This window comes from Colias philodice, chromosome 16 (genome assembly GCF_061535455.1).
Source record: "Colias philodice isolate Cphi_HAF_F1 chromosome 16, ilColPhil1 Martin Lab GWU primary, whole genome shotgun sequence".
Lineage (NCBI taxonomy): Eukaryota > Metazoa > Arthropoda > Insecta > Lepidoptera > Pieridae > Colias > Colias philodice.
Genome location: NC_143101.1, coordinates 6946776 through 6969565, shown reverse-complemented (window position 1 = coordinate 6969565; position 22790 = coordinate 6946776). Strand labels below are relative to the sequence as shown.

General features: G+C 33.3%; 2 protein-coding genes across 3 annotated transcripts in view; one reads left to right on the top strand and one right to left on the bottom strand.

The window, feature by feature from the left end:
- Galphao (G protein alpha o subunit) overlaps window positions 1–22790 on the top strand; it is a 37021-nt gene that overhangs the window by 822 nt on the left and 13409 nt on the right. The window contains exons 1-4 of one of the 2 annotated variants that reach the window (XM_089704584.1): window positions 1196–1684; window positions 5715–5757; window positions 11259–11400; window positions 17529–17689. In XM_089704584.1, the coding sequence (XP_089560710.1) occupies window positions 1567–1684; window positions 5715–5757; window positions 11259–11400; window positions 17529–17689 (464 nt within the window). In that variant the 5' untranslated portion in view covers window positions 1196–1566. Of the gene's footprint in view, window positions 1–1195; window positions 1685–5714; window positions 5758–11258; window positions 11401–17528; window positions 17690–22790 lie in introns of those variants that run through there. The other variant, XM_089704586.1, reaches the window with a different exon arrangement.
- On the bottom strand, window positions 18090–22453 carry Cyp49a1 (Cytochrome P450 49a1). The gene is made up of 7 exons (XM_089704583.1): window positions 22098–22453; window positions 21902–22018; window positions 21179–21255; window positions 20620–21094; window positions 19605–19683; window positions 18732–19010; window positions 18090–18440 (listed from the first exon to the last, which is right to left on the bottom strand). Exons 1-7 carry the CDS (start codon window positions 22436–22438, stop codon window positions 18318–18320), a joined length of 1491 nt encoding a protein of 496 aa, XP_089560709.1. The 5' UTR covers window positions 22439–22453; the 3' UTR covers window positions 18090–18317.

Sequence of the window (22790 nt, the reverse complement as noted above, 5' to 3'; positions counted from 1 at the left end):
ATACCAACTCATTGTCAAATAAAATTAAAAGCATTGTAATATAATTTATTATTTTCTTCACTACTACAAACTTTCTTTTGGTTTTAGTACTAACATAATATTTCACCAATCCTTAAAATGTAAAAAAAATCATAAAATATAAAAACCAAAATGATTTTTTTACGTATCATCTATATAAACATTTTTTACGCTATCTTGGGACGTTAAATTAATAGAAAAGATATAATTATATTTCAATAAGTATTTTTCCAACATTTTCACGAATCTTAATTATCAATATTCTACAAATGAAAGATTTTTTTTAACGAATCATGAACGAATCATTATAATTTTGGATTTTTTATTTATACAGGGTGTCCCAAAAAGTAGTGATGAACGGAAGCTGGGAGGTAGAGTAGTAAATTTCTGGTAATTAAACACCTATTTATTGGTTTTAATTTGGTTTTAATGATCATCATGATATTATACCACATTTAGATTTCAATTTTTCGATTTAAGCCTTCTGAATAATAAAATGAAATTTTTAGGGTAGCTACCTGATAGATAGAGCAAGTTTTTAAAAGCCAAATGGAAAACTTTTTAAGTGATTTTATTTTTTTATGGGCCCTTGAAGTTGTGAACATACTGGATAACTTTATCTTTTTTGGCATTTAATTCTTTTTTTATTCCATTCAAAGATCTAATGATAGTAAATGTTACCACTTACCATAATGAATTGGCCTATCTTTCAGCATAGCACACAAAAAAATCAAGCATCTAGCGCAATAACGTCACCATGAGTCCATGAGTGAAAATCTCATCGTACTCAGCGATAGATGAAAAATTGAAAAAAAAATGTCATAACTCCGAAGATACGAAAAATCGCATAACATACATGGGGGTGATTCGGATAGCCCTCTAGGTCCTCTACCTCCCAGCTTCTGTTCATCACTACTTTTTGGGACAACCTGTATACTGATATAATACTGAGATAACAGTTTCAACAATTTAATTTACCGTTCGTATTTAAAAATCATTAAAGGTATGTTTATAAAATGTTTATAGCAATTATTAATTTCTGCAATCAATGATTCGGTTAAAAATTTGAATTTTATTAATTGAATTTTATTTTTGGTCCTTTTCGCATACACATCCGCTTTGACGCATGTGTGAGCGAGGTGGAGCGAAGTTATCCGAACGCAGCCGAATGTCAGTCGAGCGGGGCGCGGTCGCCGTCAGTCGTCACGGAGTGTAGCTGGTGCTTGTCATCTGGCCGCCATTATCTCATACGGATTCATAAAATCAATTAAAGTTTACGCTGTCGTTACGCGTTTCAGTGTCGTGTGGATTAAATAATTGTGAAAATCACGGGGCTGTGATTATTTCCATTGTGCAGTTACGTTTCGCTGAAGTATTGCTTAGTGGTACAGTTAGGTTACTGTGTTGAGTGTTAATACTGTGTAGGGTGGCTCCGGTTAGGCCGGGGCGGCAGGACGCGTGTAGAGCGTATGCAGAGGGAGCGGTGAGAGCGCGCCCGGCTCGGGAGTCGGGGCGGAAGGTGGTCTGGGCTAAGAAACAGCTGCCGACATGGGTTGCACTCAGTCGGCCGAAGAGCGAGCGGCGGCTGCCCGGAGTCGACAGATCGAAAGAAACTTGAAGGAAGATGGAATTCAGGCGTCCAAAGATATTAAGCTTTTGCTGCTAGGTATAGTTAATCGTTTCCAACCAAAATCGACGCTGACCGCACCCATGCATTGAATTCACAATAGCGTTAAAAAGAACGTCAATAACCGTTGAGAAATAAGCTAGTATTCAATACGATTTCACGTTCGTTTGCGTAAATATTGGCGATAGACGATTTATTGGCAACAAATAATAATATTTTGAATTGAGCATACATTAATTGTTAAAGAATATCGCGGCTTTCTCCTACCTAATCAGTATGCCGGCGTGAGTCTATTCCGCGTTAAAATGAAAGTGTATTGGCATAATAATAATTAGGAAATTACAGACATGTAATTGTTTTATTATTTCTGTGTTCGATATAGATTTTACTTGTTTAGGTAGATGTTTTTCAAAAATACTTACCCTTATTTCATGAAATCAGTTTTTAGGTTGAATATTGATAAAATTACAAATTTCAATCTCTAAGTAAACATAATATCCAAACATGGATGCAATTTTGTCAACTATCAAGTTTTTTAAAATGAGCACCAAATTAAACTGATATAAAGTGACAAATATAAGGTAATAACAAATTATATATAAAATTAAGCTCTATAAAATAATTATATACCTACACACCATTTATTGGTGTGCATATTGAGATATAGATCTACCTTAAAAGACATAGCAATGCACAAAAGAACATACATAAGTACATAAACAATACAACAAAAAATAACATCAAACAGTTTATCAATATTTGTGTTTAATTAAAATCAGTCAATACATTAGCAATCAATTAATGTTAATTAAAACAATCTCTAATCAAAACATGTATAATAATATATTTGATAGATAAAAGTAATCAATCATAATCTATTGAGTTGTGTGAATTTATGATTATTGTTGCAGTTAACAATGTGTTCTAAATACTTCTAATTAATACCTTTAAAAAAACCATTTTCCTTTTGTCAATATAAAAGAAAATGTTTCAAAAACAAAACAATGCAACACGAAATATTACAATACAACATACTTTGATCGGAGCAATAATGTTCAAATCTTATGATAATACTGTAGTATCTTTGCAGATAAAGTACAAGCAAAATTTTTATCTACTACTTCTTCTTTAAAATTCTAATAATTCATTTTTCAATATTGCATTATGATTTAAATAACTATGTTAATATTTATTACATATTTATATGAATGAGGAAACTTACCACAAAGAAACTAAAAGTTTGTTAGGTGTTTTGAAATATTAGTTAGTTTTTTTAACATTTCTGTGTAAAGATTACGATGAAATAATGAATTAAACATTCTTAAAGTAATTTACTAATAATTCTTGTTTTCCTTAATAAGTAAATTGGGACTTGTTTAAATCGCTATATTGTGGCATATTTCTCATACTAGCTTTCCGCCCGTGGCTTCGCTCGCGTTTTCAAATAAAAACCCGTTCCCGTAGGATAAAACCTATCCTATGTCCTTTCTTGGGTACCAAAATATCTCTATACCAAATTTCATGCAAATTGGTTCAGTAGTTAAGGCGTGATTGAGTAACAGACAGACAGACAGAGTTACTTTCGCATTTATAATATTAGTATGGATTTTCTTAATAACTTGATATTAACTTGATGAAACTAATTTCAGTATAGACATATAACTTGATACTGGTTTTTAATTAGTTAAGTGGACTATTTGTAACAGGAAAATAGAAATAGGGGCAGTAAAATCCACCCTTTTCATAATAAGCACATAATGCATTAAGCTCATTCAACATTAGTCATTAAAATGCACTTTAATTATGACATTCATATGTAATTTTAAGTATGTTATTACATATTTGCTTATTTGTTTTGTTTATATTTTTTATTCTTTCCAATAAAATGAAATATGTCATATCTCAGAGAAATACAAATTTGCATCTAATTCTAATTCCAGAGTTTGTTACCATTATAATTTTACTTAAATTATTTTTAATGGATAGAAAGTGATTCATTTAAGAATAGGAATTGATATTTAAATCTTCAATATAAAACTGAAATTCGCAACTTATTACAGTCAAAAAAGTATGCCAAGGTTTTAATAAAATGTACCTTGTTATTAACTCTAAAACTTATAAAGCTTAATCCCCTGGTAAACTTTTGTAAATCAATATTTATTATCTGTGCACTTTAAGCTCGTAAAAGTATTCTTTAATATATTATAAACTTATTGGTTGTGGTTTTAGTTTTGTCATGACCAATGAAATGAGAAATTTCTCTAAACATAATTTCAATAATATTATTGAACAACTGTTTGTGAATGGTTAGTCATTATATCCTTTTGAAATATGACTCAAACTTTGGTTTTTATATTAAACTTTCAGTCCCCGGAATCACAGACACAATAGAAAATCTATTGTTGTCGTGACCCGATCGGGCCGCTCGGTGGTCAAGGGGTTAATACATTGAACTATTATAGTCCTCATATTTTTATTGATATCTTACATTTATCAGTTTATCTTAACTTGCCTTTTCAAAGAATGTTGCAGTCTGATATAGAAGAAACTAAAATATTTATGAATAAAAAATATCTTGACATAGGTTAGCAAGAAGAAGTAGATTCAAAATTAATCAAAAGTGTTAAAAAATAATAACCTTTGACTCAGTTAAACCAATTGTGTCCATTATAGATAGAGACGAATACTTTAATTCACAATATCTTAATTCTTTGAATCTTTATGCTATTTCTTTTGATAGAAGTATGGAAATCATAAATATTTTTCTCTGTATTAACTGTTTGTTATTTAATATCACATTGTCCTGGATGCTGAACAATACTATAACATGTTTCTAGGGAATTCTTGGAACATTGTTGATAAAATTGATTGATGTGGGCAATAAATGGGAAACTGTATTTGATTCACTTATGCTAATACAATGTATGTAATCTATTTTTGTTTAATGAGAGTTAAAATTTATGAGAAATTGGTGTATCTATGAATTATAATGCTGCACAAGAAGATATTTTTTTTGATACATAGGCTTTTTAAATTTAAAATTTATAATACTTGTGTAAATCAAAAATAAATACATAGGCTTCATTCAATGGATTCATTCACATTAATTTAATTGAATGCAAGGAAACTGTTTTCTGTAAAAATAATGCATTGCCAGTTTTTTCTTAAAATCCGACCAAATTTTTTATGCAATGTTCAAAGATCAACAAAGGCTCCTTAAATAGCTTGTGACAATATGTATCAACATAACTGAATAATTTTTGTTATCTAAGTGATCAGGCAAAAATGTTCTGTTAACAATAAGTCTGAACTTTTCCAATGTCAGTTCTATAGCTGGTTACATGTCTCGTGATTTTAAATATTGCTATGAATACTGTTAACATTATGTAGCTATTCAAGCGCCATTCAGATGTACAGTTCATTGTTACAATTGCAATATTAAATCAGACTGGTTGTCTCAATGTAGGTGATACGTGGTGCGAGAGGTCAGAGATCGGACGTTTGCGCCGAGTCAATTAGATACAGCCCAGGGTCACTGTGACCAGATCTATATTGGAGAGATATCAGTATAAAATGTTTGATAGCAAAAAAGATGCCCGAAAAATACGTGTCACAGATGTGCAATTTTAATTGATTGATTAATTATACATATCACAAAATTTTTGTTTGTATCGACTCAGAATATTTATTTCAAAATCGTACTCCACGATTTTGGTACCACTTTCGTGGTGAAGTCGATTATTATGAATTGAAATGAACAACGTAACTGATGATGTCTACTAAAATGTGCAGTAATTTAAATCTTGTAAAATAATACTCGGAAAATGTATAAATTAACAAATTACGTAAATACTTACCCGTCGTCTAAGCTTAGATTTTAGAAGATGCATTTGGTGTGAAATGTTTCGTTTACATTTATTTGGCAATTAACTGTTTTTATATCATTGGCCGTTTTATTACAGCGGCTGCGTAAACATATTAGCCTAAACTCTGTATGATTTACAGGATTTCAGGTTTTTGCATTGCTTTTCTTTATTTCTGGGATGCTAAAAGAAATTTCTTGTTACAGGTGCCGGTGAATCCGGGAAGAGTACGATAGTTAAACAGATGAAGTAAGTGCCCATTTATGTAATTCTTTATACGAATAACGATATGGATTTCATAGTCGTCAGCATGAACATACGCTATGCAGGCAAAATATAAATACAGCCCTATTATAGAAAACTAGGGCATTAATTTACTCGGCAGATTCAATGCGGTCTTGTGAATAGGATTAAATAGATGTTAAGTTGTTCTTTTGCACCGCCATTTCATATTTATGAATAATTATTAAAGTCGTATTGAATTTATTGTTTATGTATTTACGGCTTTGATAATACCGTGCGTTGCGATAAATATGATAATACATTCGATAGATTCACTATTCATATTATTAAAGATTAATTGATAACTTATCAACCGATCGATCTGTTATTATAAAAAAACGTTAAATGACTTCATATTACAGTAGCACCTCGTTAAGTCGAACCTCGATAAGTCAAAAACCTCCAAATCTCGAAAAAATGTTTTGTTCCCTTCCCTTCAAACCCGAAAACCTCCGTTACTTGAAATCTTGACCCTCTGTTAGTCGAAATAATCACCGAGTCCCTCCAAGCCATTCTGGTACATATTTTCACTCTATAACTCGAAAAATTAAATTTGACCTCTGTATCTCGAACATAGCAACGTTTTATTTTACAACCTTTATAACTTGATCATTTGGAATTTATTACCTCTATTGTTCGAACAAAAATAAGTTACCGACTTTAACAACTTGCCGACAGTGCAAGTATACTATTGTTTTTTTAGAAAACATTTTAGGAGTATACAATAATAAATTTATGACTCACGTAAACACGTGTTTGCATTAAGTAGGCATCTGATGACGAAATTATCGATTCAGTAGCTCAGAAAACCGATATGTACATTAGTACATATAAGAGAGAAGATAGATTAAGATGACATAGAAGACGTGAATAGTATACATGCGCTCCATGCGTTTCCATCAAAGAGGCAAGAACCGCATTGAATACCTTACGAAATTTTATAGAGCAAACCAGTATCTCTGAAGAAGAAGAATTTTCTGCTCTTTATAGATTAGACAATGCTAGAGAACATCCAAATTATTTAAAGCAAAAAAAAAAAATACTGACTTTTTTAATGACACATTTTTATTTTAAAATGATTTGAAATAATGTTGATTTATAATAGATAAAAACATGTTTGTCACCTCTGCAAGTTGAATTTTAATGTACTTTACCTCTATAACTCAAAATTTATAAGGATAAACCTCAAACTCTTTATGTCGAATCAAAATTCGCCTAAGTCGAAATCCTCCATAAGTTGAAAACTCTATAACTCGAATTTTTTGGCGTCTCCCTTGATATTCGACTTATAGAGGTGCTACTGTATTTCATCAATTCATAAAAAATGAAACAAAATTATTCAATATTTTAAAGCCTCTAACTGCAAATTAGTCAATGTACCTATTAGTATATTATCGGAAGAAATGATTATTTTGTTTTGTAAAGGTACGTTTGGTTGAATGCGCTAATCTCGGGTAAAGTATTGGATATTTTTGTGATGGATAGCTGCTGTATCGATAAAGGCTAAATAACATCACGCTATGACACATAATAGAGGAGCAGCAATAAAAAATTTGCAATATTTTTATTGCTGCCTTTTGCGAACAGACGAAGTCGCGTAGGTGAAAAACAATTAACAATGATAATAAGTCTTTTAACAATCTTAAGTCAGATAAATCATCATTGATTGAGTAATTCATTACAACTACAGTTAAATCATGGTATTAATATTCATTATGTACTGAGGCTAGTGAAATTAACGACATTAAATATTCATCATATTATTCATACCCGTTGATTATGGAAGCGGTGTATGGTGCTTTATTTTTATAACAGCGCGCGATATAAAATGAAAAGTAGAATTATTAAGTGACTTAGGAAAATGCAGTGCATGTGAGGAATGTTTATAAAGCAAAGAAGGAATGACCCGTCAGAAACCAACTTGTGCTGCATACGAAATGACATCAAGTTACCTACCTACTATTACTTATTCTTAGCTATGTGCGTTTCATTATCATACAATCATAAAACAATCACATATTTTCGTTAATGCATATTAAACAACATTTATCGATGTTCAATTTATATATGTCATTCTTTTAAACCGAAATTATTTTTTTAACGGCCCATAAACATCACATTGTATATATTTCGCGACTTATCGGGGCATCTTAAAAAGACAGAAATGATAAATTAATTTCTATTTTAATATGCATATACATATACCTATAGTTAATCAAATTCATATTTGAAAATAACTTACTTTCTATAAAATTAATAGACTTTCTATAAATTCGAAACACTGATAAGCATGCTGTAAACTGTAAAGTAATACGTCATACTAAATGTATTTCAATCAAAGCTTGAACAAAACTTGTAAGTAGACTGAGAAATATAGAGATGACTGGATGATATTTTATTCCATACTTCTCTAAAATATCTCTCTACTCATATACTTTCAATATATCCATTCATTATTTTTGTAAATATTGTTAAATCCTGTTTGCGCGACACAAAATCAACATACGTTAACAATATACTTGATCATAGTGATCATGATTGATTAAATTAGTCCATGTACTTAATTAAAATACAAAAATGTTCAAAACTCCTATATAAAAGAGAGTTCATAATATATTAAAAACAATCATTTCCGTAGCTACGATTTAATATTGGAGATCATGGAATTGAGTGTTTGTAAATATAATTCACAGGTTATTAAAACTGGGCCAGATACGAGACGCTATTATTTATATTATCGGTGTATATAGAGAGTAGCAATAAACGCCAAAATAGGCCTTGGTACTTTTTAATAGAGTTACGTTCGATGACGTCAAGGACCCGGATGCTAGCCCGATAACCATGTAACAGGAGTGTGACGTCAAGTATCATACGCATGCTCAGTAGATGTCTGAAACGGAATGTAAAGGGAATTTTGTTACTAATTGCCCCTGATGGGTCTTATGCTTTTGTTAAAGGGGTAAGGTGGTAAGATCCATCTTTAATAACTAACGTGTGTCATATGTATTGTCAATTTCAATCCGTGAATTCTTTTTTATCCGTTGCGTAGGATGATGTGATTCTCTAGTGTAGGTACTTGACATATCACCTGGATATTTTCGTCTGGCTATAAATTGTAATCTTTGCTTGTATAAGAGATCATGTGGTGTATAAATATTTTTATATGAGTTCTTTATTTTTACGATAGCACTGGATAGTTGGGATAGGAGCAAAATCATTTCACATCTGTTTCATTGATGGATTTTTTTCTGGCATGTAAATGATGATACGAATTACCGCTGAACTCTTGAGTCTTGATCCTTCTTGGTTATAAATTTCTTCGGTTAGTCAATCTACCAAGAAGGCGGTCAACCTGTAGTGTTTGTTTAAATTAGTCACTGTTATCCTTACAAAATAGATTGTGACCAGTAAAATTAATTTCTAACGTGCGATAAGTACATTTATTATGAAATCTTTGTGCATTATCTATCGGAAGTGGGGTGACGTCACGTGGTAAACTTGACTCAGAGGTATTTCCCAAGCTATGAAGTTCTTGTTAGTAATAGACTGCTTTTTATGTAAATTACCGTACGCAAGTGAAAGTAAGTTGTAATAAAGGAAGTCATTCGTTTTTTTATGACTAAGTTTCTTTTACTAACTATGCCATTAATTAATTTATCGTTATAATAATAATTAGAAAGTACGTAATATTAGTAAGGTTAAGGTTAATATTAGTTAGGACATATACGGTATCCACGACCTTTAGGGTTGAAATTCTTAAATTATTACTGTTGTTGGACTATTCATAGTTCCACTTCAATAACTCAACCCACATAGGTTTTACTGCTGGTTAAATGTCACCAGGTTGTCGGTTGTAACTTTGTAAGTGTATTGGTTACCTATTGTACGTTATGTGTTATTGATAATGTCTATCACTTCAGCACTATTCCAAAATTTATATTCTGGCTCGACTTCAAATCGAGCAGCCATCCCACTGCTCTGCTATACCTACTCATAATAAACTTAAAAATGAAACATATAAATATAATGGGCTTCCCTGGTCTTGCGTCATTCTGCTACTGGTTATTCACACGAATGGAATTTCGATCGATCGTTTAAAACTCAATTACACTCAAATCATTTTGAGATCCGTTTATCACTTAAAATATCCTTCTCATTTAACTGCAAAATAGCTTTTGCGATTACGCAACCCTGACGAGAACGCCATCAATGCTGGTGTTTTGGAAGCGAGTATCTACGAAGCGATTTTTAAGTAAGCTCGCCCATTGTTCATATTTCTCGAGGGTGCTTCACGGAATGGGTTGATGATACTAACGACGCACAGACCGCAGCCACTCGAGTGACGTAGCCTATTGTCGACTTCTCATAACATTTTGTGTAGGTTTCTTGGCGTATGTAAACTGTCTACCGCTTTTGTATGCAATATATGTAAAGTATCCAACCGTAAATACGATTGCGTGGCCAATTAAATACTTGATCGTCAATCGTCGTTAAGGCTGTCGTCTGCTAGGGTACTAATTTACTTACCTTTCTAAATTATTCCCATTTTCTTTGCTGAGTAAAAACAGATTGTGTTAAGGCTTTGTCAGATAGGACGCGTATTTTAGCGCTGCGTAGTAGCGCTGCAGCGTCCTGTTTTAACGTCGCGCGAGGCTTCGTCAAACAGAACGCTTTAGCGCGCGTTAGGACACAGTTGATATTATTAAAGCTGCATGTTGTTTACATAATTACATAAAACAAGGTACAGCGATATTAACTCCGGAGTCGGAAGAATTTTTTACTTACCAGTTTCATTAATTTCTTCTCCGATTTGTGCCCACAATTTTGCCTTCATTGATATATCTTTATAGTTTATATGAACTATCCTTCGTATTATATAAGCATGGATATTTTCTAACCAATTCTATCAAATTTTCGGTCATTATGCAGTATTTTATTATTATTTTACGCCTATTAACGCCGACGCTAAAATAAAATTTGTAAAAAAATACAACACCCGACGTTAAAGCGTCCTAACGCCGCGACAGAGCGTTGCGTACTGCTAGCGCCGGCGCTCTGTTTGACGGTATTCTACGATGGTAGTAGAACACATCTTAGCGTCATATCGCGGCGTCAACTTAACGCTCTGACGCGCGCTAAGTACGCGTCCTGTCTGACAAAGCCTTTAATGTCTTGTGTACTCGTATACTATCTTAATGCGTTATGTTTTTTCCTGTCATAATACAAAAATCCAGTATGTTATTTGAATCTTAGTGAAAACAGAATAATTTCAGAATAGGCATTCTGCAAACGAAACAGCTAAAGACTAATTATCATTATGTTAATCGTCTTTCGCTGTTCTTTGAATTCATGGTATGGCTATAGGAACAGATTACAAGGAAAATTGCATTTAATGATAGCTACATTTCCTTTGTTCTTGCCACGTTTCAAATTTGACCAATTATATTAATTTGTATCTTTGTCAACAGAATTATTCACGAGAGTGGCTTCACAAATGAAGACTTCAAACAGTATCGGCCTGTCGTGTACAGCAACACGATCCAATCGCTAGTCGCCATATTGCGTGCTATGCCAAACTTGGGCATCACCTATGGAAATAAGGACCGCGAGGTAAGGACCTTATTTATATTTTCTAGGTCAGATTTATTGATTTCTAATTCGTTATTCAGCCTGAGTCAGCCCTATTCACCATGTTCCACTGTTTTCTACCATGATTACCTTGAAATGTGGTTTGATGCCATTAGGTATGAAATAATAATGGTGCAATTTTTCTGTAAGTAGAAAGAAATCAATGTAATTTTGTCTTGTCAATAAATAAAGAAGTTTTACCAAGAAATAATAAAGATAATGCTTAATGCTTATGCATAATTTATTCTACGTTATTGTGTATGAAAACTCATTCCATCGTGTTAAAATTTTAACGATCTCTATTGTCTGCGCATACCCAATGGCTGACACGACTAGAAACTAAAACAAGCACTGTATTAAGTAACCAAAACACTTCAAAGATGATATAAAAAGGTCTGACACATTTAATAATGTTGTAACGTAATGGGTACCATTAACGGCTTCATTAAGAGCTTACAATTTTATTATCGGCTAAGCAAATGTTTAAAAATACCCGACATACATGAGTGAGTAGTTTAAAGACGCATCATTAGTGATTCGAGGATCAAACCGAACGGAACCCGTTATGCAAACTATTATGGGCTGCCAATATATCACGCGTTCGTTTACAAATTTGGATAAATTTTGGCATTGCTAAATGCAGCTACTGATTGAAATCGCTGTTTATGACCTGCGGGCTGAGCTCTGCGCGAAATTTATGAAGTGTTTTTTCTGTATCTAATATAATGGTTTTATTCTAAAAGATAATAATTTATAACATAAATTTTCTCATGTGTCGTTAAAGTTTATGATCTAGTAATTGCCAGCTCGAATAAAATATTTTTGAATGAAACTTTTATTAGTAGATCTGCTATAAACTGCAGATGTATTTTTCGACACGGTTTTGCGGTTTAATGTTTGATGGTAAACAAGAACGGCTATATTTTTATCTAACAGTTTTGTGGGAACTTTAAAATGTAACAGCGAAAGAAGATGCTAATATTTAGCCGGCATTTACATGAATGTTGCCTGCCCACGAATCGATCGATATTGGCTTATGGCTATTTGTTATTCATGAAAGCGCCTCCCTGTACTGCAGTGAGTTGCAATATCTATGCACGCTTATTACACGTTTATCATACATTTGGAAACAATGGCCCGACCAGAATCTAATTTCACTTGTTTGAAGCGTGTCATTGTTTAAATCGAAGGTCATTGCAATATGTATGGGCGACTATTTAATCTGATGTCCTTAGATATGGCATGGCATCCATTTTAACGTGGAATAAAACTTGCTTTGATGCAATTTATTTATTTTATCTATTTATCGATTTGATTATGATAGGCTTTTGGAACAATTAAATTATTCTTATAATTTGAGAGAGTCAAATACTCATATTAGTCATTCATATTGTTTGTTCTTGGTTTTAGATTTTAATAAAATTTACAATAGTACCTTCGTCCTCTGCAGCTAGTGTGGTATCTTGTGAGAATGTCAAACACAAGAGTCGGTAAACGATAAGTTATCTTTAAAACCGAACATCACCAGATGAATTTTACACAACACGAGTGATACGTACATGTAATCTCCATATCAGCTAAATGTTATCTATGCTTTAGTGTGAGCTATTTGTCGGTGAAATTATGTAAGACCTATTGTAATACTGGCCTGCTGCGATGTACTAGGAGAAACTATCTATTTGATGTTCGAGGATATTATGATCTATCTCAAATTGCACTAAGTTCCCTAAGCCCTTACCGCTTGATTGAGTGCTAAATGTCAATCCATTTATCGAAGTTTTAATTGATTATGGTAACCAAGATTATGATCAATTATGAATTTGGGATTATTCACAGCATTTTTCAATCAGTTTGAGTAGAAACGATTTTTAATAACTATTTTATGGATTTAATATTGGACATAAAATATATTTTCTGTACACAATAGTAGGTAGCATTAAGTGTCGTTCCATTTATTACACATTGTTATACACTTATCAAGTTACGCACAATACAGTAAATATTGTGTTCGTGGTATTACAATGTACTTACATGATTTACCACGTATTTAACTACTTCAATGTGGCCATTGATTTACTTTATATCATGTTCTGATAGACAATGTTATAACGATTCGTCACGATATGTGACGTGATCGGTGACACCTAGTCATCCGTACATCGAAACTGTTAAATAAACGGCCTCGACAGAATTATTGACTCCAGCATTTCGTATTTGCGAATATATAACGTCAATCTAGTTTGACGAGCGGTTTATGTACTTACCTACGTGTAGGTAGTTGTATCGATGCATAGGATAGCAGCTATTGATTTGTTACGGTATCTGTGCCATAATATTATGTTGTGGGCGATATAACAAAAAACCCATTGATTATCGTATATGTGAAATGCGGTAAATAGATTTGATCATATAGAGGTTCTGTAGTTTATTAGTGTCGCTGTAATAATTAAGTACATATATACCTAATTACGGACAGGTGTTAAAATAATCAACGATTAACATTTAGTTAGCAAACATATCAAAATTTATGTCACCACCGCAGCTGTTGTAATTATAAATGTTATGTTTTTATTATTTACACCTATAAGATTCCATAATAGAACTAGTGTTACAGAAAGTTCTTCACACAATTCTTCAGTATCACAGGATATTTCAAATTCATATTGTTTTTTGTTACGGATCACCAATTCAACCCGGTTGGAGCCGGGAAGGGCGCCCTGAATAATATTATGATACTAACGCCTTAGCTAAGTTTAGCATATGCAAACGCAATTAATTATGCCAGTATGTAGGTTGGATAATATAAACACACCCCTTGGTTGTTGACGCTATCACTATTCGTGCTATCTGGCTGTGAGGCAGTAAACGACACGAGCGAACCAGCTACTATCCCCACATAATATATTGTCATTTGTGTTGGACTTATCTTTATATGACAGGCTGGGGCGAAGGAGAGGTTTCTAGAAATTATTGAAATAAACTTATTCTAGACCTAACCTATAATGTCTAGAAAATATTATAGTGGTATGTAGGTACATTTTAGAATTCGCATTATTCATGATCGAACTTAAATTTTAACTATCGATGAGAATAATATGTTTTGAACACATTAAAGAGGACTTTTCCTTATTTAATAATAAAAAAATCACGAAAAGATTAATGTGTTATATTGAGATTTTTATTAAAGTTTTCAATGTAATTTACATGTCAAAATAAATGAGTTTCGGTAAATAATACCAAAGTCTTTTCATCATTATGAAGTCATAATGCTATGATTTTTTTAAGAAGGTAGGTATTTGACAATGAACTTATTTGAATTATAGGCATAACTTCAATAAGTATGATATATAGACTACAAGCCCGCATAGGAAAAAAATATGGGTCAAATGAACCACCAGGGGACATATCTAGAACGATAGAAGAGCATAAAATAATAAGATTCATCACTATGCCGTCACTTGTAAGCTGTCCAACTGAGTGCAGATGAGAATTGAAAAGTACAGGTAGACTCGGTAAATTTTGGTCATTTGACCATGTACGGCATTCTTAACCATCGATAGATCCATTAAAAATAATAAGAAACCGCTCAGTGCCGTACAAAAATGGTGGTCCACAAAGTCGGAATTTTTATTTAATTTCCGAGAGTTACCGGGGGTAAATTTGGTCATTTGACCATGTACGGCATCTGTGTCATACTATGCCTATACTGCTTTTAATCCATTATTCCGCATCGCCGTACAAAAATCATGGGGACAAGGGGAAAAAATCGAGAGTTGTAATCCCCTCTCTTTCCCCACTCCAGGGGGTCATTTGACACAACACGAAATAAATTTATTTTTAAAGTATTTTATGCATAGATAATATTTTTTCATGTGCCGTACATTTTCGTTGGTTCAAAGGGGAAAAATCTGAAAAAGAAAAAAATCCATATAACGAAATGTTTGCTTTATATTTTGATAATAAAATATAAATATACATTAATATTAAGAAGCTCGAGGTGGTTAATTATCACCTTGGAAAGTCGGAGTCAGGTGGAATGGACTCCGTTAAATTGATGAACTAATAAAGAAGCTATGAACGAAAAGATGTGAATTATATGCAATCAGCCCATGAATACAGGTAAAGTCACAAGCAAATGCTAGTAATATATACATATTCAAAATGTACAAGTAAAGCGCTTTCAAATGATACCAAACACGGCATATTTATCTTAACTTTATTTTTTTACTCTGTATGTTTTGTCCGCTAGAGGGCGCCACATTAGATTTTGTGAAACCCCATATAGCCTTTAGCTAGCTGGTCGCTGGTTATCCAGTGAACAATTCAGACGCTTCTAATGATATGTCATTTGTCGAATTCTGATAAGTAGTTTAGAAGTTACGAGGGAATAGATGAACATACATACATGACCTGTCAAAATCATAACCCTCCTTTTGCTTTGCCGTAGTTGGGTAAAAATATGTTAATGCCGTACTGTATCAAATGGCCATAAAGCACCCTTAAAATTGTAGCTTTCGTCGCTTTCATCAGCCTAAAAGATGTGGTCTGCACAAAAATGTACGGCATCGTTTTTTCCTAATTTATCTATGTTAATACTATTTAAAACAACGAATAAAGTGTAGAAAACTATTATATTTCATTAATCTACGATGTTTAAACTTTTACAAAATTTCTATTTTTGCATTTCTCTATAACTTTTTTTAGAACGGTTTCTTTTGAACGGCAATACTATACAACAATTGAATTTTACAATATCATGTTAAAAAAAAAGTTCCCGTACAGGGTCAAATGACCTTACAGCTCTTTATATCAAGAATTCGATGAAATTAAGATGATTATTGGTATACATTTAAAAGAACAATTATTTTTTGACGGCATTGCTTTTAATAGTACTTTTGAGTGCTAGCTAATGTTTTGGAACCGAAGCCGTACTTAGTCAAATGACCCCCTGGAGTGGGGAAAGAGAGGGGATTGCAACTCTCGATTTTTTCCCCTTGTCCCCATGATTTTTGTACGGCGTTGCGGAATAATGGATTAAAAGCAGTATAGGCATAGTATGACACAGATGCCGTACATGGTCAAATGACCAAATTTACCCCCGGTAACTCTCGGAAATTAAATAAAAATTCCGACTTTGTGGACCACCATTTTTGTACGGCACTGAGCGGTTTCTTATTATTTTTAATGGATCTATCGATGGTTAAGAATGCCGTACATGGTCAAATGACCAAAATTTACCGAGTCTACCTGTACTTTTCAATTCTCATCTGCACTCAGTTGGACAGCTTACAAGTGACGGCATAGTGATGAATCTTATTATTTTATGCTCTTCTATCGTTCTAGATATGTCCCCTGGTGGTTCATTTGACCCATATTTTTTTCCTATGCGGGCTTGTAGTCTAATACAGTAACAATATTATGCGGATTTTTCCTTCTTCTTTAGGTACTGTATATATCTGTTATCGCAAATATTTATTGCGAATTTACCTTATTTTTAACATTGTGCAATAGTAAAGTAGTTTAGTTTCAAGCATACATTTTTCTGTTGTTGTTAAAATTACTGATCATAATATAGCTAAATAACGTATGAACATTTATTAATGCCATTTAAAACAATTTCTCTTATATTTAATTATATAGGTTTTTATTGTACTAAAATATTGTAAATGTTTATTGTTTAAATTGCCTTAGGTCATCGTGTCTTCAATAAGTCCATTGAAACTGTTTTTATGTACCTATATCAAGAGTGCTAGTAATCATGAAACTCACGAGGTCTATTTACTTGTAATGATTTAATTTATCTTTGATTGTTTAATAGGTAACTGTAACAAAGTACATACTTTATTATAGACTAGAATCAACGATGACAATGAGAATCATCAATGTCTATTTAATTTATGTTCCAAAATATTTTTTTTGTTATTAAATATTATACTCTATACATAGCTTATCCTTCAGACGAGTTATTTGTTGCTCTTAACATCGGTTCTTTTAAAATGATAAATGTAATTACTCCTGTTTTCAAACGTCTTGCTAGGCGACCATATAAACCATGTCTAAAGAATCATATCAATCGAGTTGAATACTAAACTTAACATAACGTTTCATAGAGCGACGGCAAGATGGTGTTCGACGTGATCCAACGGATGGAGGACACGGAGCCGTTCAGCGAGGAGCTGCTGGCTGCCATGAAGAGGCTCTGGTCGGACGCCGGCGTGCAAGAGTGCTTTGGACGCTCCAACGAGTACCAGCTCAACGATTCCGCCAAATAGTAAGTGTCGTAGAGATTAGCTTTGGTTATAGAACATTTGGATGGGTCGAAACTAGATGATAACTTACGAGGATGAACTCAAAACTTTGATCTATATACTGCGCTGAAATATGATTTTTTTCAAGTTTTCTTCATTTTTTTTGAAGCGCTTTTGAATCGTCAAAATGCAAAAAGATTATTTAGCACCGGTTTGGAAAACAGTTTGTACTATGTTTCGATTATGATTTTAATTTTCAATACCAAAGTATGTTTGTTTAGTGTCGCACTCTATGACAGGTAGTGATAAAAAAGATTAATTAATGAAAAATGTCTGTGATAAATAATAATTACCTTTTTATATGTGAAAGCGGTTATAGAGAACAAACAGCGGTGCTGATATTGGAAATGGAAAGAATGAATGTCATATCTTTAAAATTTTATTGATAATATGTAATAGCCTCTTAATTGCCTACACTAAGATTTTTGGTTGTGAAATGTTAATTAAACATAATTGACGTTTTAAATTCAAAAACAACAACAGTTCTGTCAAGTATTCAGTCTTCAATTAACCTAGAATAAAGCTCAAACTAGATAACAGCAACGATAAAAATCAGTCGAACGGTTGAATTAATTGAAGCCTCCGGTATAGTTATTGGCGTCTCTCTTGTCTGCGCTCGAGTGTGAACTGCAGGGGTTCGTTAGGCACGTAAGTGGGGGTTACGCTGTACGTCAGCTCCCCGTAGCCCCATGACACGTGGTATTTGTGAAACACCTGGAAATTATTATATGTATCACTTCATTGTGTGAAGTCTAAACTCAAGATATTGAGAGAACAAGACTTCAAAGTGAATGCGAGTAGACGATCATAGGAAATAAGGTTTATTAAGTATTGAAGATCAAAACCAAGATAGCTTTTAATAGCCTATAAGCATGACCTTTGAACTTCTTCTAATACAGTTAAGAGTGACCTTTAAAAGTGAACTTTCATATAGAAGCACACGACTGAAGTATATCATGAGTGTTAAATCAAACCAATACGTGCCACATCTTGTAAATAACGTACCTTTGCAAGCAATAACAGTAGTTCGACCTCTGCAAATCTTTTGCCAATACACATTCGTCGTCCAAATCCAAACGGCAAGGAAGCGAATGGATGTATACCTATTTCTCGCTGTTTCTTCCATATGTTCATTGCTTTGGCATGTTCAGAGTCTGTTGTATTTGTGCTCTCAATTTCAAGTTTATTTGTATCTCTTAACCACCTCTCCGGTACGTATTCTTCTGGCGATGGGAAGTATCTCTCTTCGTTTGACATAATATAATGCGGGAACACAACGTGCGACTAGAAAATTTTAAATAACCAATTAGATTTCTTTTACACAAAGAAAACATGAAGGCATCGTGAGAAATTTAATTGTGAGGTCACTATCAAAGTATTCAGCATGCACCTGTGTGCTATGACTATATCGAGTGTTGTATTTCTTCTAACATTCAAATATCATGTTCAAGTATATTATTGATTGAATAGTCATTTATGTTATTCGATCGTGTTATTGCATATGGCTTACATACTGAATTAATGGGTAGGCAACTAATAATCTATTCGTTGATTTAGACGACAATATTGCTTTGTAACACTTGCAATTAACCATTATTTATAACGTTGCTTAAATACGTATATTTTCATGACACATAAAGGATAATATAATAAAGGCTAAATAAAATATAAATATATATTTAATCTGTGGAAGTGTAGACTGAATTTGAAAACATGTATTGATTCAAAATACGGGCGTTATCGGTCCATTGGAAACTGTTTTAATCTGACTAAAAGCATGAGCATAACGTGCTGTGGACTTTCGCTATTGAATAGTCTATACCTATAGCTCGAAAAGTCACAGCATGTAGAATATATTTTATACTATACAATACTCACTCCTTTAGGAACCTCATATCCCGATATGACAACGTCAGATTGTATACACCTTCCATTGCCCAATATCACCGGTTTTATTCTGAAAGTACAGGTTATTTAATAAAACATTTCAAGTTTCATAACCTGTAATAATAAATATTAATAAGTATGTAGAAGAACTGACTTCAATACATAATGTTTTGTTTCTACATAAACTTGTTTCTCTTTGATTGTTAACCAGTTATCTATTGTCCTTAATATCTCGAGTTCAATGTGTTATTAATTAATAATAATTATATAACATTGAAACAATGTAGCTTGACGACTGAAACACAGGTTAGCAATTAAATGATTCTACTATCCACGGTTGAGTTATTTTAAAACATGTCAAAGGAAATGCCTTGTTGAATGTTATATAATTTTTGTTCCGTCCCATTTGCCTCGTGATTTCAATTTTGGCTAGTTCCTCTGCTAATCTTTTTGTATGTATACAAAGTTTGCATGGATACAATACCATGTTTGTCATAGATTAGTAATTGTGACGTCGGATGAATCATTCTGTTTAGTTGTAATATATATTATGTATAATAACCGTTTTACTGTCTTAGTTGCATCACACAAAGTTTAAATATTCTTGGATCTACTATAAATTGCAAAACATCTTAGCTCTGTGGCTGCAATGCGATACTACCTTGGTCACTGAATAAAACATAAGATGAGGTTGATTCTTCTCCATATACGTGCTTTTTGCTTTTGCGCAGTGGTGCAACGTGGTTATATTACACTCATACAAAACCGCTCTGACCGCAAAACGGCGGAAAACATAAGTACTACTGCACACAAAGTAACAAAACCCACGAGAAAATAAAGGAACTGGAACATTATCTAACAGTAGGCTGGTGACATTGGACCTTTGTGGAACATTCTGTTTAAATTATGTAGGTTTTGTTAAATATTTAACGTTACATGAATTTTGTCCTTAATTCATAAATCGATATGTGATATAAGTGAATCATAAATTGTTTGAAATACTCACCGCAATGCTTCTTTTAGACACGCTCGTAGGTATTGAAGCTGATCTAGATCCTTGCAAGTAAGGGGTCGCCCTTTAGGCAGATTATTATCCAATTCGTCTTGTAATCGTTTCTGGACTCTGTCATTGTTCGCTAATAAGTATATTGTACTCGCTGCGGCCGCTGCAGTTGTATCTACACCGACTAAGAGTAAATCTAATGCTAAAATAGTAGCAACCTTTTCTCCCGATATTTTAGCAATGTGAGCACATATTCCTTTATCAGTTAGTCTTTCTAAGCAGAGGGATCTGAAGGAATCTAATGCTTTGACGTATGTTTTATACGCAGGAGTTGAATATAATCTCCACAGAGGCGCAGACAGTTCTAGTTCGGGTACACTGTGGAAAAACCCATGTATACTTTTGATAATTTCTTTGGCAGCAGCATCGTCATTACTTAGACATCCTAGTCTAGTTCCTAGGGCCCAAGCTCCTACAGCTAAAATAAAGAAATAGATAAAACTTTTATGCTTATGACATTTTACAAATAGATATATAGAAAAACAAATATAAAATATTTTACATTCAAGCGCCCATTTATACAGTTCTGTGAGGAAACTTTCTGGAAGCTCGCTCTTTTCATCCAGCATGTTGTCCATTCTGTGAAAATACAACAGATAAGAAAATGCGTCATTTCATGGTACTTTACATAAATTATATTTTATTACATTTAAGAGTAAAGCAAACATGCTACGCGTTTCGTTTCGAGATAGATGTGCACTTGACGTGTTTTCCTCTAATCTAATCAGTAAAAAAATTGCGTAGGGACACTCGATCGAAACGCCACTCTTTAATTGAATGAGATTGTTGTTTTCCGCAATGAGTCAGAAGAGAACGGAGTGCACAAAACAAACGCGCAGACGCCGTCGTTGTTAAAAACGGATGTGGTCATTAAACCGAGATTCTGAACTGCATGCTCTGCTATGGACTAAAGCCTAAGTGTCCGTATTAATAGTAGTGACCACTTGAGCATTACACTAACTGAAAAGCTACCTAAAATACGGTAGTCTTTACTGATATATGTGCTTTCACTGCACTGAAATTGTATATTTTAGAATGATATAAATATTATTAAACTTTGCTACGTGGGCTATGGTATACGTTGTTGATTTCAATCATTATGCTTTTGTAAATGGATACCATTTGGGTATTATGCACATTACACATTATATATTACTTTCATTTTATAAAAAAAAAAAATATTTAACTTTTTTAATTTGCACTTTAGATTGCAATAAATACTCACTGTTTGACGAAGTCATCAGCTACATGGTCTAAGCATGGTACTGCGGATCTAGCGGCTTCTGGTGCTACTAGTGCCTTTGATACTTTGGACCTGAATTTCGACCATGGTTTTCCATGCCTGGTAAAATAAAACTGAATCACAATATATGTTTTCAAAATTTCGTAATAAAAACACGGAATAACACTATTCAACTTACACTCCAATTAAACCCGGTTCATTTCCGAAGAAATCTTTTCTTAACTCTTGTTTATAATGCTTCAAACACGGAGCGACCGCTCGATGTGGTAAGGTATCTTCACGTCTGTATATTTTCGCGGTTTCTTCGGCACAGAACGGAAAAACCAAATCAGGGTGCCCAAATAGTTTAGCAACTTTCGCAGCACCACCTGTTCCAGCCAATTCACGTAACTTCCACAATGTGACGTCCAGTGATTGAGTGCGCCAAGGCTTTTTGCCGATGGCAAAGCGCCAAGAGTTGCCTATTAGTGGTAAGGGCTTGGGCCCGGGTATCATCGCGAAACGGCGCGCGGTGCCCATTGCGTGAACAATACTAATGGTGCTTCAGCCCCTAGAGATGTCTGCTGCCAGTGGAGGCAGTGGGGCGTTATGTTACGTTTTCAGCGATGTCGTAACAACGAGTCGCGGTGACGCTATTTGCACACGCTTGACAAGTAGACCATACCAGTTTTGTGTTTACAATTAAAAATACATATTTACCCAAAGATTATGATATTTTCTATTTAAAAGAGACCTAATTGACCATTGTAAACAGTTTGTTGTAATTTTTACGGGGCACTTGCTTATACAATTACTGTTTTTCTTAATTGTTACTTACATAAGATCTGTTGTATTTGCAGAATCCCAATACTGTATTAGTAATGATTTTCAT

Excerpts from the sequence above, each read along its gene's own strand:
- Cyp49a1 (XM_089704583.1), bottom strand. The coding sequence starts at position 22,438 with ATGGGCACCGCGCGCCGTTTCGCGATGATACCCGGGCCCAAGCCCTTA. Across the intron at positions 21,095-21,178 it reads GTATAAATGGGCGCTTGAAT|CTGTAGGAGCTTGGGCCCTA; the intron begins GTAAAATATTTT and ends TCTTTATTTTAG. Across the intron at positions 19,011-19,604 it reads GATATGAGGTTCCTAAAGGA|TCGCACGTTGTGTTCCCGCA; the intron begins GTGAGTATTGTA and ends AAAATTTTCTAG.